General features: G+C 41.2%; 1 protein-coding gene across 2 annotated transcripts in view; it reads right to left on the bottom strand.

Annotated features, from left to right (window-relative positions):
* Nucleotides 1–4,596: 4,596 nt before the first annotated feature.
* Nucleotides 4,597–16,672, bottom strand: part of tyw1 (tRNA-yW synthesizing protein 1 homolog (S. cerevisiae)) — a 66,002-nt gene continuing 53,926 nt past the window's right edge. For both annotated transcript variants that reach the window (XM_085130940.1, XM_085130939.1), the window contains one exon: nucleotides 4,597–12,240. In XM_085130940.1, the coding sequence (XP_084987066.1) occupies nucleotides 12,019–12,240 (222 nt within the window). In that variant the 3' untranslated portion in view covers nucleotides 4,597–12,018. The remainder of the gene's footprint in view (nucleotides 12,241–16,672) is intronic.

Below are 16,672 nucleotides of genomic sequence, written 5' to 3'. Positions count from 1 at the left end.
CAAAGTGCTTCACAGTATTACTGGATAAAACTCTTTTGGAGACATTTCAAAGTTACACTGACATTAAAGCTGTTTGGTAAAAAGCACCCCTGAATCCACTTCAGTGACTTTGAGAGTGCACCAGTTTCCAGTCTTAATGGCAATAAACATTGCAAGCACACAAGGGGGAACGTGTCAGTCATGGGGAAATTATTATTTTGAATCCATTATTCCACTGTGGACGTAACAACATGCTTTCATTATGTTCCTTTTGACATTAGAAATTTGTCTTACTTAATCACACAAACTCTGAAGAGTTGGCAGGAGGCAGTGCTGGTTAAATGTGTTGCACAATAACACAATAAAAATAACAGCCATGTTCGGCGGATACATTTGCAGATTTAAGATTATATAATGAATAAAAAACTAAAATACACCAGTCTAGCCATTAAGTGAAATGGGAATTTTTAGTATCTTGCCTATGGATATTTGGCATGCAGACCAAATATGCAGCAAGGGATCGAACCACCAACCTTCTAATTATTAGATGACCTCTATCTGCTGAGCTATTCACTATTCACAAGGTCATGAGTGAATCAATGATGAATAATCAATCAAATCCAATTGAAATTAGATGTTTTAATAGTCACCTTCAAATGAACCTTTGCCTCAATACAGTCAGACTTACCTACTGCACATAACACTTCATCAACCCAATGATGCAACAGTATCATGTTCTTTCAATGGGAGCTCTGTCTTAAAGGAGGCAAATAACTTACCAACAAAATATATGGCATATACTGCTCTCTTATCATGAGTTCCCTGTGGAAAAGGAGCTATTACCAGTCACTTCAACCCCAGGCCTAACATCTCCAGGCAGATTCCCACTTTTTTTTTTTTTTTTTTTGCCTGTCCCGTTTGGCTCTTTTGCCATCAGAATTATTGTCTAAAGGCGAAGAAAGATGCCCAACGGATTTTCTTTACCAAATTGACCATCCCAGCTTTGCTGTAATGGTCCATTTGATTCACCTTTTATTTTTTATTTTATTTTCACTTGCTGAATACGGGACAGACTTGACTGGGGGAAAGAAAAGGGAGAAAGAAAGAGGGAGAGAAAAACAGTTGAGAAGAGGGAGGGGGGAGAAGGGCACAAAACAAAAACCAACAGAATAAGCAGAAAAAAAAAATACATATATCGATCACCTGGATCACCTGCTGAGAAAGAAAAAAGAAAACAAGCAGAAGAAAACGAGAGTAATAGAATAAACAACATCACAATGATATATGGGAATATGACAGTAAATACTAAATATTAAACATTATTGTGCAGCACGTAAGATCGACAGCACAGTGTGCTTTGAGGTAGGAGCCAAAAAGGGTGTAGTTTGTGTGTGTGATCACCCGTGTGTACACCTGTGAGCATGGACGCACTTGTTTTTTTAAAAGGTTCCTTCATGTAATGATCTGCTAGAGGGTGTGGTGGGCCACTGCCCCGTCCTCCAGGGCATGAAGCAGGTATGGAGGAGATCAAAACCCCAGACACCCAGAGGCCCCCAGAACACAAGAGACCAAGGAAGACCAACATAGGGGCAGCCGTGCCACTGTCCCAGAAAGAGCTGAGGAGAGTCCCAGATGAGGGGTCACTCAGTAGCCACGGAGCAGAAGCCAGGGGAGGTTGCAGTGACGTGCCCATGAGCTCCGCCGGCAGCCAGCTGCGCCTGAGTGACCGTGCCCTAGGCCGAGAGGCCGGGGGCACCCCACCTCCGAAGTGGCCCGAGCGAGCCCCAGGCTCCAGGCCCTGATAAGCAGCCACCAAGGAGTGAGCCGGTGTGTACCTGGACGCCCATCCCCGGACACAAAGAACCACCAACGCACCGATGTCTGAGGGAGTCTACCCCCGGCAGGGGAAGTGGTGAGGGGAAATAGGCCTCCAAACCTTGGAGGGCCTGAGATGTCCTCAGAGAGGTGGCGTCTGATACCCAACCTGACATATAGACACAGGCATACAGGCACACACAGATACAAACATCCATTCCCACCATCATGCTCTCATGTGCACTTACTCCACACTCAACCAACGTGGAGACAGACATAAAGAGACGCTGTACACACAATCAAACTCCCCAAGCGTACTCTACGAACCGGGTCTAGGTACCCTTGCCCCTGGAGGGGGGAACTGCACCCAGACCCAGGTGCAGTACCCTTTTCCCTGCGGTGGGGAGAAGCAGACCGCCCCGACTCCGCAGCAGCAGGGAGGCCCCACATTCCGGACCCCAGTCGGACGGCCAACTCCTCCTCCTAGCCCCCCTGCTCCAGCAGTCCAGAGAGAACGAGGGTGAGAGAAGACCCCTAACCTCCCTCCACCCGCTCATTGTAGTGTTGATGTATGTGTGTTCTAAGGTGCATTTAAAACCCAGGAGGGCATGGAGTTACCTGCCAGAGAGCAGCAGGTAAGCGCATAGTCCCTCCTGCTAGCCCTCAATGTCTACGTGTATTTAAAATTGAGAGGTGGGCAATGACGCCAGGGGTGAGGTGTACACCCTGATGGTAATTGGGATTCCGTGTAGCGTGCCCACCCCCAAGATCCTATATGTATGTGTAATGAGAGTGTGAGTAATGTGAATGTCTAAGTTGTGGGATAAAATTGAGGCAGAGGCAGCCAGAAGGGGACAGAGGGGGGGTTACCTCCTCTGCACCCTGGTGACACACCCCTACTCCAAGGCCCTGCATGTGTGGGTGGTTGAGGTGGAGCGGGAAGAGGGAGGCAGCTGGAGATGGGGAGGGAAGGAAGGGAGGGGCAAGTGACCCCTCCCTGGGGCCAGCTCCCCCGCTGACCCCAGTAGGCACCCCCATACTCCGCGACCCACCAGGGAAGGGGGGCCCAGGCCCATCCGAACCGGGGCCCAGTGCAGCGGCGCCGCCCGGCCCCACAGAGCCCGGGGCAGTCCACCCAACCCCACCACAGAGAAAACTGCACCCACCCCATCATCCACTCATCTTCCAGACTACATAAGACAATAGACGCCCAGGCTGAGATCTTCCTCCACCTCTCCTGTATCTCCCCCTCTTGCAGAGAGAGTTCCTGAGAGAGGAAAGCTCCTGCAAGATGTGACAACCCCCCCCCCCCCCACCAGATGAAGAGCCCCCCCGGCGGCACCCTGCGCCAGGGCTGGGCCCCCATACACCCACCCGCCCACAACCCCGGCAACACACCAACCAGGACCCAGGCCCCCGAGGCCCGGCCAGGGCCCCAGGCCAGAGCCGGAGCGCCCCCAGAACCTCACGCCCGTCCCGGACCCACCCAGGGGCAGCCAGGCTACCAGGTCAGTAACCCCCGTCCGTCAGCACAGACCCTCCCCTAGCCCTGCTGCACGCAGCCACGAGGAAACCGTCACCTAAGAGCCAACAGAGCCCCTAATTGGCCATGACCGCTACCCCGGGTTGAGCCCCCCCAAGGAAGATGCTCCCGGGGAACCCCCTGACGCCCTAAGCCTGACCCTACCCCCACACCAATCACAACAGTGAAGGCGAGACCCCCCACCCCCACTAGGTGATGGAGCTGATCAGAGGAGCCCAGAGCGATTGATCTGATGTGGTGGCAGAGGCTGTATCAAGACTAATGTAATCTAATAGATAATTTCTATATTGGTTAGAATTAAGATTGTTTTTATTTTTCCAGTTCATGAGGACTGTTTTCTTGGCTATGCATAGGGCAGTGAAAACCATATGGGCTATATTCTTTTCTGAAGTAACATTATCTAAGCTGCCCAACAAACACACTATGGGGGAAGTTGGAATGTTACATTTCAGACACTTTGATAAGTCTTCACATATCTCGCGCCAAAACTTCTGAACTGGTGGACAGAACCAAAGAGCGTGGATATAATTGTCCGGTAAATTGGTTTGGCAGTGTGAGCAGTTGTTGGTAGATGCAAAGCCCATCTTGAACATCCGATGACTTGTATAGTGCACTCTATGTAGTATTTTGTATTGAATTAATTGAAGACTGGGATTTCTGATTAGATGAAAGGTTTTTAAGCAAATCTGAGACCAGAAGTTTTGGTCTAAGTTAACTGATAAATCCGCTTCCCATTTTGCAATAGGAAGTGATATTGATTCATCTGTTTTAGAAAGCATTCTGTATATTTTGGATAGTAATTTGGGGGTTTTAAGAGTAAGAAATTGAACCACACTTGGTGGTGTTTGTAGTTCAACTTGACCCGGTTTAAATTTCTTTTTTATTATGGATTTAATTTGTTGATATTCTAAAAATCTTTTCTTGTTGATCCCGTATTGTGTAACTAGTCTGTCAAATGAAATAAATTCTGTTCCTTCTAGTATATGTTCTACATATTTGATTCCTTTACCACTCCAATCTGAAAAGTTTATCATATTATTGTTTTGTAATATGTCAGGGTTGTTCCAGATAGGTGTACGTTTGCATGGGATTAATGAAGACTCTGTCAACTTCAGAAACTCCCACCATGCTGTCAGAGAAGAGCTGATGTTGATGCTTTTGAAGCATTCATGTCGTTGGATGTTTGAGCTGATAAATGGTAGATCTGAAATCTCTAGATTATTGCAAAATGCTTGTTCTACATCTAGCCAAGGTTCATCTAAGAGGGTATGTTTTAGCCATCCTGAGATAAACTGAAGCCTGTTGGCTAAGAAGTAGTGCTGAAAGTTAGGTAGTTCTAATCCTCCTTTATCCTTGGTCTTTTGTAGTGTTTTTAAGCTTATACGTGGGGGCTTATTTTTCCAAAGGAATTTGGACATATATGAATCTAGAGATCTGAACCAATCTTGCGGCGGTTTAGTTGGGATCATTGAGAATAAATAATTTATTTTTGGTAATACCATCATTTTTATAGCAGCAACCCTTCCCATGAGTGATATGGGTAGACATTTCCATCTAGCCAGATCACCTTCTACTTTCTTTAAAAGTGGGGTATGGTTTAATTTAGTTAGATCTGCAAGCTTGGGAGAAATATTAATACCTAAATATTTTATATTTCCCGATTGCAGTGGAGTAGAAGAGGAATTATGGAAGCAGCAATTAATCGGAAGGACTGTAGATTTTGACCAGTTAATTGAGTAATCTGATATTCTTGCAAAAGAGTTTATCAATTCAATCACCCCAGAGATATTGGTTTGTGAATTTTGGAGAAAGAGTAACACATCATCAGCATAAAGGCTGATTTTATGTTCCACGTTCTTCCATTTTATGCCCTTAATTGCTGAATTCTGTCTAATTGCTGCTGCTAGTGGTTCGATAAAAATTGCAAACAGTGAAGGGGAGAGTGGGCATCCCTGCTTGGTGCCCCTCAGGAGACATAAGCTGGAGGATGTCTGGTCATTTGTTCTGACACAAGCTGTTGGGGAATTATATAATATTTTTAACCAGTTGATGAAAGAAGATCCAAAACCAAATTTGTGTAAAGTTGCAAATAGAAATTTACAGTTAACTCTGTCAAACGCTTTTTCTGCATCTAAGGAAAATATTGTAGTTTCAAGGTTTTTACTGTATGAGTAGTCTATCAAATTAAGTAATCTACGTGTATTTGTTGATGAGTGCCTACCTGTTATGAAACCAGTTTGGTCAGGATGAATTAAGAGGGGGGTTATTTTCTCTAGTTTCTTCGAGAGAGCTTTGCAGATTATTTCGAGGTCTACATTAATAAGGGATATTGGACGATAGCTTGAGGGATATACAGGGTCTTTGCCTGGTTTTAGCAGGAGATTAATGTTTGCAGAATTCATATTTGAAGAAGTCTGCCCTTTTCTTTGATTTCTAACAACGTTCTGTAAAAAACTGGTGCTAGAATCGTCCAGAATTCTTTGTAGAATTCTGCAGGAAAGCTGTCTGGACCTGGAGCCTTATTATTGGACATACTTATCAGGGCTTCCTGGAGTTCACCTGATGTCAGTGGCACATCCAGTGCCATTGCTTGAGAGTCTAATAATTTTGGGAGAGTTATGTTGTCTAAAAACTGATCAATTTCCTTTTTAGATGGGTTTATTTGTGGTGAATACAACGTTTTATAGAAATCCCTGAAAATGTTGTTTATTTGTTTCGGTTCATATATTGTGTTCCCAGATGAATCTTGAACAGCACATATAGTTGTTTTTTCTTTATTTATTTTTAGCTGGTTTGCTAGAAATTGACCGGATTTATTACTATGTTCATAATTTTGTAAGCGTAGTCTTTGTACTAAGAATTTTTTTTTTTTTATCAATTATCTCATTTAATTCTAGTTTTGTTTTGCGTATTTTGTTCAATGTTTCCTGATCTTGGTGGGACGCGTAGGCTTCTTCTAGTGATTTGATGGTTTTTTCTAATTCCTGAATATTTTTGTTTTCTTTTTTCTTTTTATGTGATGAGAAAGAAATTATTTTACCTCTCATCACAGCTTTCCCTGCTTCCCATAAAACAGAAGCTGATGTTCCGGGAGTGTCATTAAAGTCTAAATATGAAGTCCACTCTTTTTTAAAATATTTAATAAAGTCTTCATCTTTAAGCAGTGATGTATTAAATCTCCAGTTTTTACTTGGCATAGTATTATTCTTGTGCATTAGTGTTAAAGATACAGGAGCATGATCGCTGACAGCTATAGGGTGAATCTCAGTGTCTGAAACGTCACTCAGCAGTGAGCTGCTGACCAAAAAATAATCCAGACGAGAGTAGGAGTGATAAACATGTGAAAAAAAAGTATATTCCTTACTGGTGGGGTGAAGGGAGCGCCATGCATCGCAAAGACCAAAGTCGCTCATACATTGTTTGATTATATTTGTGGACTGCCAATTACGCTGAGTTCCTGCTGTATTGAGCCTATCCATTTCTTCATTCAGTCCAAGGTTGAGGTCGCCTCCAAGCACAAGTGTGCCATCTAAGTGTTCAGAGAGTGCACTGAAAAAACCGTGAAAGAATGAGGGATCATCAACATTTGGACCATATACACTTACAATACATAGCTTTTTATCAAGTATAGATAGTTTAATGATTAAGAATCTGCCCTCTGGATCTATAACTGTATCGAGTACTGTGAAATTAATTTTTTTATGGATTAAAATTGCTACTCCCCTTTGTCTAGAATTATAACAAGCCGAGAACACATTAGGAAACTCAGGTGTTTTAAGTTCATTCGAACCTCTAAGAGGTCTGTGGGTCTCTTGTAAAAGGACAACATCTGCCTGTAGTTTTTTGAGTTGGTTAAATATTTTTAACCTCTTTTCTCTGGAGCCAGCTCCATTTACATTCCATGTAACGAATCTTAGTGCACCCATAGATGTCTGTGCATAACTAGGGGTGTACTCTGTGTGTGTTGCTTAGACAGGTGGAGAGAATACATCACTTGTTCATAAATAAGGAGAGGGAGAGAGAGAAAAAAATGTGTGGCGAGATGCTCCCTGAGTCTGACTATGTGTTTGCATATTTACTAATATGAGTATGCTTGGCTTAAGTGTGTGTATCCTGTAGGTCTGTGTGCGCTGTCTGACTGATGTAAATGTGCTGCCGTTGAGCGCATGACTGTGCGTGATCGTGCGGTGAGTAAGTGTCGAAATAAATGATGTTGTTTGTGGATGAGTGTGGAAGCAGGTGATCGAAGCAGTGAAAGAAATAAAGAAAGAAACCAAGGACAAGGGTGAGCAGCATAAAAACAAGAGGGGGAAAAGAGAGAAAAAAACGAGAAGAGAGAAAAGAAAACGTAAACATTCCAATTAAATCACTGACGGAAAGTGACGGTGTTAATACTGCTATGAAATCACACTTAAGATGCGATTTGATCTTAATCGGTAAGTTAAACAGATGTTAATGCAAGTTAGTGTGAGTGGATAGGGAAAGGGTGTAGCGGATTCTTATCTGGTCTGAAGTTAATACAGCCACGGAGTGATGTTGGGGTCGCGGTGGAGCTGTCCATCCACGTACAGCCGGTCCACAGCAATGACAGCGCGGGAGCCTTTCTGGATGAAGCCGCATCGAATTGGGACGATGACCCTGCGTCGTTCCAGGATCTCTTTGGGGAACTGATTGTTCACGCTGAAGTCCGTTCCTTTTAATTCCCTGCCGCGGCTTTTCACATGTTGCTTTTGTTTGAAGTGGCCGAATTTGGCCATGATAGGACGTGGTCTCCCGGCCGTAGCCCGAATGGGGCAGAGGCGATGCACCCTATCGAAGACGATGTTCTTCACCGTGTCTTCTGGCAGCTTCAGGTGGGTTTTGAAGCTTTTTACTGTGGTCTCCGCGTCCTCTCCAGCGGCTTCTGGAATACCAGAAAATACTAGATTATCACGCATGCTACGAGCTTGTAGATTAATAACCATTTCTTTTGTTCATTTTTTTATTTTCTCTATTGAGCTGGGTAACATTTTCTGTGAGAGATTTCACCGACTCCCTTAGCGTGGCATTTTCAGCAGCGAGCGTTTCCACTTGCTGCTGGCTGAACTCCAGGGATTCTCGCAAGCATTTAAATTCCCGGTGAAGAATCTCCACCAGGGACAGCCTTGCGTCGAAACTGTACAATCGCTTGTCGATTGACTCCAGTATGTTGGCAATATCTTTGCCGGCTGGCGATGTTGTGCCGGGGGAATCTGCCGGGCGTTGTCTTTTCGACGACGGCGTCGTCTCAGATTTGGCCGGGGAAGCTGCACTCTGGGCCTTCTTCATCACGAGATCCTGAAAGCACTGATCAATATAATCTTGGAGAGCCTCTAAACTCTCCCCGTTGTTCTCCAGGGTGTTGGAGATTATTTAGACAAATATTGTTAGTTATGAGACAATTGATAAGTGTATTTGGTAATACTGAAGCTTAAAGAAATTTGTTCAAATCTAAACTACCATTTGCTTTAATTTTTGCGCCAAAATCTCCGGCGTCTGACGTCAGTTACAACATGAGTCGCTTACCTTGACCGTCACTTCCGCTTACCTGACTGATGATTCTTTATAGATTCCCACTCCTGACGTGTCTGAGATGCTTCTGACATTTCACTATAAACTACAGAGACAGGTACAGTTAAACCAATAAAGCCAGAAATAACTGTGTAAATTTGCAATGTGCTCTCATGCTTTACATACATTCGGATTAAAAGTCACGTATGGCATTTTTACCTCAACTTTGTGAAGGACAGTATATATCGATTACAATTTACTGGTGCTTATTAATGTTTTACAGCTATTTTTGATATGTGCCCCACTATTTAAAGAAAGAGGATGAGGAAGAGGAAGGAATTGCTTCTTGTTGATTGCAAAATGAAAGAAAAAAAAATGCTATTATCTGCGGTAGAGCCATCCACCTACTCTTATATAGAAGTAGACAACCAGACAGCTTTCTTTTCTTTTGTCTGTGGTAATTGCAGACTGAAATAAAGACGAAGCCATGCAGCTCTACTTATTTAACCTTTCAGTTTATCTCCACACTCAAGAATCTCAACCTTTCTTGCATCAGCAGGAACTATGAAGCCCTGCTTTCTTAGAAATAGCTAAATAGTGACTTTATGCCCAACCTGGCCATATGTAATCTTAAAAACCTAACAATACTACAGCTCCAACTTCCAACAACTTCCAACTGCACGAAGACTCACAGTTTATATAAATTATTCCACACCTTGTGGACTAAAAAATGAGACACACAGGATTTTGAAAAGAACACAATTTCTGAACAGCTGAATGCCACCGTGAGTTTTATGTCCCTTGCTTCTAATTTATTTTGAAGTGGTCTGAAGCAATAGCTCCCCAGTACCCAGATTTTGGACACTGCTGCTTTTTGACTCATTTTCAATCCAGTCCTTGAAGCTGACGATTTTTAAAGGATTGTTGTTGTTTTGGTTTTTTTTTTTGCTTGTTTGTTAAGCCAGCGGTCCCCAACCCCCGGGCCTCAGACCGGTATCAGTCCGTGAGTCGTTTGGTACCGGGCCGCGAGAGTTGAGGCTCAGGTGTGAAATGTATGGTTTTCAGGGTTTTTATCGGTTTTCAGCGTTATTTTGTTATCGTTTTTATCGTTAACTCGGTTTTTCTGGGTCTTTTCACGTGTGTTATGAATAAATCTTCTTTTTTTCGGTACCAGTACTAGTTTTATTTTGTTGTATTTATCCGCGACACCTTAAAGGCCGGTCCCTGAAAATATTGTTGGGCATAAACCGGTCCGTGGCGCAAAAAAGGTTGGGGACCGCTGTGTTAAGCCACTTAACACTTATCTATGAATCATTCAAGCATAAAAAAGCCAATAAACTCATGAGACAAATTAGTTTTGTGTCTACACATAACAAAAAAATAATAAAAATAAAAAATGAAAGTCCCCAAAAATACATAGCATTTTTTCTATTTATTAATGTAAAGAAATGAAGGGTGGCTTAAAACCTTTGCACAATACTGTAGATATAATGCAAGTTTTCTGTAGAGGATAATGTGTTTGTAAAAATGCCTAACTCACCACTACCATCACCTTTAATATTTTTATTTCTGAAGTGCCAAAGTTACATGTAGAAATTTTAAAAAGGGGCTACTGTATGTCTGAATCACTTTTGTTCGGTTAGTGCTCTCCTTGTGGCCTCTAAGTGCAGCCAAGAAAGCTTTTGCCACAATCATTCCTTTGTTAAAATGTCAACTTCTCAGTGCCGCAAGTAAAAAGTCAACAAAAATCTGCAAGAAGTACAGTAAGTTATTGTTATTTGCTTTAAGATCACGTTGAACTGTATGAAATTCACGAATGAGAAAGAACTTTATTGCAAAGACATTTATTACAGTGATACATTAACACACCGCCACATCAGAGACCTGAGAAAACAAACCAAATTCATGTGATTCTGTAGATTTTCATCCATGTAAGAAAAGTTTTTTTTTTACATATGGACTGAATAACAAACTAGTAGAGGTTCTGCATTGTTCTGACATGACAAACATTTGATGGTAAATATGAATTTAACCAGCAAAAAGCAACATTTCAGTACCAATCCAATCTAAACTTGAACCTTTATCTGGTTCATCTTTGTACCCAGTGTTGTTTAAATTAAGCTATGACCTGTTATAGACTAAGATTCTGAGTTTTTGATGTAAAACAGTGAGAGAACCATGCCTGCTTTATCATATTAAACATTTTAAACATTTCTTAGTTTAACTCAAATGATCAAACACAAAATGTTGACTTTTTTTATGACTGCGGTCCTGAAATACTTCAAACACATGATTTTGTTTTTAATAAAGCAGTTCACATCATATGTTTGAAAAGCTACATATTTTCTATCATCCAGATACGAAGTGCTGAAACCAGTCAAAGGTGACAATGCGAGAAAAGAGAGAATGCAATGCATTGGAAGAAAACTGGAAAAAAAGAGAGCATCAAGAAGCATGTGCTGTAAAAAGACTCTCCCATGGAGGTGCAGCCTTGATGCTCTTTTCTCACTGCTCAACTCTTTTCCTTCTAAATAAAAACAACCACAGTCCTAATGAGTAGGAGGAAGAGCAAAGGTGCCCGGGAAAGATGCGGCGCTCCCAAGGACAACATAAGGAGAAATATAGGCACTACTCCTTATTTGCTAATCTTGTCCTGTGCTGTGCAGTTGCATTACTAAAACCTGGATTTAAAAGCTTTAGAAATGAAGATGAGATCGTGCGAAAAACCTGTCAATGGCTTCAACAAAGTAAAATATTGCCACTGCCTTATTACAAGGATCAATGCCATTCATATTTATAATAATAATTTCAAAAAGTGGGGTATTTTAAAGATCTAGGCACATCTATGAAGAAAAAGAAGCAATAACCTGATGTTCCGGCAAATTCCTAGAAAATAGGAGTGAGTAAATTTCTTCTGGTCCATGACTGATTTTAGAGGTTATGTCAAAAGAAATGAAATATAAGAGAAATTAAACCAGGGAGTCCACATGACAAGGAAGGCAGCTGTGGACATACAGACACACAAATAACTCTGAAGCTCCAAGAGGATAGCAATAAAAACAACAAACCCCAAATTTTCAGGTTTTTATTTAAGTATTGGCGCTTACTATAGTAACTCTACCTCTGTCTGGTTTCTCTCGCTCACTCATCTATCAGCATCCTGAGATGTCTTTGCTTTTGTTGCGTCGTTGGAAACGTGTCTCAGCAGGGTCGAAACCTTGTTCTTGGGCTCCAAACAGAGCCCAGCTGGGAGTCTTGGCTACGTAGTCCAAGGCAGAGAAAGTCTGCTGTCCTTCACTCTCATCATAGGCTTGGACCAGTTCCTGAAAGCGTTCGTAGTCGATCCATGTCCGCCACTCGCCATCCACCTTGAACTAAAACCACAGAAACAAAAAGACAGAGAAACAAGGTTGCAGATGAGCAACAAGCAGTAATCCAAGTAGAGTTTAGGGATCTGTGCTTTTGCAAATCTTTTGCTAAGGCTGTTTGCAATTCAACACTAATTTAAGGAGACGGCCACCTGACACCATGTCCACTGATGTCAGCCGTTTCCGTATCAGAAAATAATATCACCCATCAAATTTCATGCATCTGTCATTTCATGAAAGAGATGCACATATTTCATATCTATAGGATATTTCAGTGGAACTGAAGCAAAGCAGAAAGCAAAGGCTCTCAGCAAATTACCACACAAACACAAAGGGTGTTGTGTGCTGTGAATTCAACAATAAAGAATTCACAGGTGTGAATTAAAGAGCTTCTTCCTCCACATTCACCACTGGCTAGAAGTTGAGCCTTTCTTTAAATGGTGTGGGATTCATCAACTCCACCACTTCCCTTCCAATCCCATCACTTGTTTTATCAATCACTGCTTCTTTCTTCGCCACCCAATTTGCCATCCATCTCACTAAAGAGAAAAAAAGAGCAGAGATAAATGGGCAGGGGAGCGTGGAGAAAGAATATGTGTGTGTGTGTGTGTTTATTGAGTGGGGCACACAAACTACCAGGGAAAGAGAGAACAGCTTGTGTGTTTGACAGTGAGGGAAGAGCCTCCATCATTATTCGCTAAGCCTGCCTGTTTTCCCTGACGAGCACAGTGGGTGAAGAGCGTGACCTCTACTTTCCCAGCATGCACCAGTGCTCTCTAGTTGATACAATACGATGTTTTCCTGGGTATCAGAAAAGGTGGGAAAGACTGAAAAGAAACAGGGGGCAGGCAAAGAAGCAAGCGTGTGTTATATAAACCAAACTTCTCTGAAGTTTGATGCTATTTATAGCAAACTCTACAGCAAAGCTTGAATTTCAAAGTGGTCCCTGAAGACTTGGAAGTTTTCTATAAGCTGTAACTGGATGCAAAATGTCACCATGTTGTCACTGGGGACAAACATTGTGCTTTTAGCATTTAAAATTTGTTTCAGGTTCACTGTTGCTTTAGCCTGACCCCCACTTGGGCTCACCACTTTAAATTTTTCACGCACCAAACTGCTCCTACCCCTTTATTCATAAACAAGTGGAAAAGAAAGTAACATCACATCACTGACTTTCTTCTAAAAAGAAAAAAAAGATAGCAACTTGATGAATTTCTTTTTTACTCATGAATGCTGATTTGCCCCTTTAAAGACTAATGATGCCTCACTGAGGGAAAATGGCTTTTGAACGTTAGCCTGTCAATGACCCAGTGCCTTCGTAGGTCATTAGAGAAAATCTCTTTGCCACTTCTAATGAAGCCCAAGAAGAGTCAAAATAATGGAAGCATCACCTGTTGGGAGTCGATGTTTGTTGTAATGAGGAAGGACTATATTTGTTTAGCTGGCATGTCAGTAAACAATTACTGTCTCTGTGAGAGCAAAGCTGTGCCGTCTTAGAGGAGAACAAGGCACCCAGCGGTTTTAACTAACTAAATGAGCTACTTTCATGTCAGAACATGTCGCTGAGCTGTAGCTCTCAGCAACTGACCGCTCCAGCTTTTCTCTGTCTATAGATTATAATCAACTGGAGGTACAGTAAACTCAAAATAAACACAGTGTTCTGAGTAGAGGGAAAAATACAACTCTTCCAAGTTATGCTGGATTTACGTAGCTCTTTGGCTTTGCGGTGGGAGGTATTCAACCAGGAGAGGCATTTGTGTGCAGTCCTGTGTGTAGCCTGATATAAGCCATGTAAATGTCAAATGCTAATATGTTAAAAAGTTATCTTGAACAGAAAGGAAACAGCAGAAGTTAATCACAGAAAGAAAAACGCTTAAATTTAAATAAAAAAATTATACATGAGATGCAGCGATAATAATTGGAGTGAACAATTTTAACACCTATCTACAAAGAAATGCTTTGTAGAGATTTAAAATTCAACTTTGTTGTGGGGCTAAAAGAGCAAAAGCACCAGAAACAAACACAGCTCTTCATAGCACGTACAGGTTACCAATGCACTACCACGCTGAGTGCTTTACACAGCCCGGTGCAAAAACAACCTTTTATAAAAGCAATCAAATGATAGCTTCAGGGCAGATAGTTAAAATATCTCACTTTGTGAGATGGATCACAGAAATGTCAAAAGACTACAGCACTGTCATTAAACTGGTTGAAAACTTGCAAAACCAAAGATAGAAATATTGAGGAGACATACTCTGCAATGTACCTGGCATAATTTGTATTAAAAGTAGACTCAAGATCTTTGAAAAATACATCTCTATGCAGGCACATGTAACACATACAGCAGCCCAGAAGGGACAAGGATGTTTTTGTTCCTACATTTATAATAAACGTTCAAACATTTGATGTAAGGTTTGACTTAATTTAGGCTTTGAAACAAAAACTAAACAAGTCTAGTGAAAGCACTGATGTGCAAGTCAGCTCACCTTTCATAAAAACAAGGTTGGGTCTCAACTGTTTTTTCATTGCACCGTGCTCTTAGACAAATGAAACCGAGAAGGATGAAAGAAGACTGAAAATAACAGAAAAGTTGGGGGAAGGGAAGGAGAGAAGAGATAAAAGAGAAAAAAGGGTGGCAGGAAAAGTAAAACGATGGATGAGAGAGGCAGAGATTCAAAGAGAAAGAAATGCCCAGCTATGGGAGGATCCCAGCAGTTGAAAAGTAACTAATGATGATGATGTGTCAGTGCAAGGAGGATCTATTGCTAGTTGCTATAGAGAAATAGACACACTCATACACACACACCCACAAAATGAGACTGATGTGCTTCCCTGTGATGCATATTAAATTCTGCTGTTATGTAAGGTGACATAAAACCTGAAGGAATTCATATTCTGATTTCTCTTCCTGCTGCACAAAGATATTCAAAACCCTGAAGACCTGTAAGCAAAACTGTCTCATTCACAAGAGGAACCTCAAAGTGAATTCAATTCCCAAAGTTGCTGGATTATTGATGAATGCCCAAAGACAGCAGTGTGCCAGCACGCACACATTGGTAAATATTTACACAGAAATAACTGGGAGGCATTCAATCAGAGGTTCAAGTTTTCATTCAATTTGGATTTTCCTTTTATTTCTTTACTTTGGTCTATGTAGTTGCTCCAGTCACACTTTGGCATTGGCGCACCAATAGCGATTTCTTTTCTTCTGCCTAAAACTATAAATATTGATGAACTCGTCTATAAAGTACCAACTGAAACGGTGTAAATTTCACTGATCAATAATTTGTGTCACAGTCTTTGTCAGGGACCTTTATTTCCTGACCATAACTAGGACGATAACTAAATAAAAACTAATACACAAGGCCAAAAACTGATGAAATGCATTGACAATTTGGTCAAAAAATAAAAATGAGATGAAAATATTCTGGAGCGACCAGATCCAATCAGAACTAATTAACTTGTGTAAAAAGACCAGATGCACACATTTCACTTACCGCCGATATTTTTTGAAAATGGTACCACTAGCTCACATGCTCCCTGTTTTTTCATAAAAATGCAGCAAAATGTCAACGTTTGGGTGGAAGAGAAGATTAGACATACACATTTCACATTTGATGCCAGTAAAAGCATGACAAACTTTCAGACTTTACATTTTAGTCAACTAAATCAACTTTATATTTAGCCTACTACAGTCTTATATTTCGTCGATTAAAACGAAATGATGTTTTATTCAAAAGACTATAGTTAAAACTAAATCAAAATTTGCAGTCAAAATTATCACTGCTCTGAGCACGTGTTAACAGCTGAATCACATTTCAACTTACAGTTAACTGTTAAATAGCATAACAAAAAACTGCATTATGTTTTCATGAGAAATTACTCATGAAATAAAAGCTTAAAGTAGCAAAAGGAAACATTTCACTCTGACTTCAGGGCACTTTTGGAGAGCACTGTAGAGATATATGTAAGACAGGTACTGGCTTTAAACTGCTGCTTTGGTATATTTAGAGATGATGGTGATCATCATCATCTCCTATGAAGTTGAATTATTATTAGTTTTAGATTTCATAGGGTGAATAAATAAAAGGCTTTAGCTGACTCTTTTTGGTCAAGGGATTTGAGGGATTACTCCTCTTACTGCGGTGACCTTTCAATTAATGGTCCTTGACAGCAGAGTATTTTAACTTGTCGCTCAAATTTGAACCTTGAATAGTATTTATGCACAATCAGTTTAAAATGAAGTGCTTCCATATTTGATTTTTCTTGCCTTTCTTGCTAATCCCACCTAAGATATAATTCAGTTTCTTATTAACGTTGCTCATTAGTTTCATTAAAAATAACAACCTATAATAATCCAATTTCCCTCTGGCAGTTTTATAAATTGCAGTATGGTCTTAAATACAGACACAAAAACATATTCACACTCTTTCAGTAT

This window comes from Neolamprologus multifasciatus, chromosome 14 (genome assembly GCF_963576455.1).
Source record: "Neolamprologus multifasciatus chromosome 14, fNeoMul1.2, whole genome shotgun sequence".
In the NCBI taxonomy this organism is placed as follows: domain Eukaryota; kingdom Metazoa; phylum Chordata; class Actinopteri; order Cichliformes; family Cichlidae; genus Neolamprologus; species Neolamprologus multifasciatus.
Note: the sequence above shows the minus strand (reverse complement) of the source record. Positions and strands in the feature narration are given on the sequence as shown.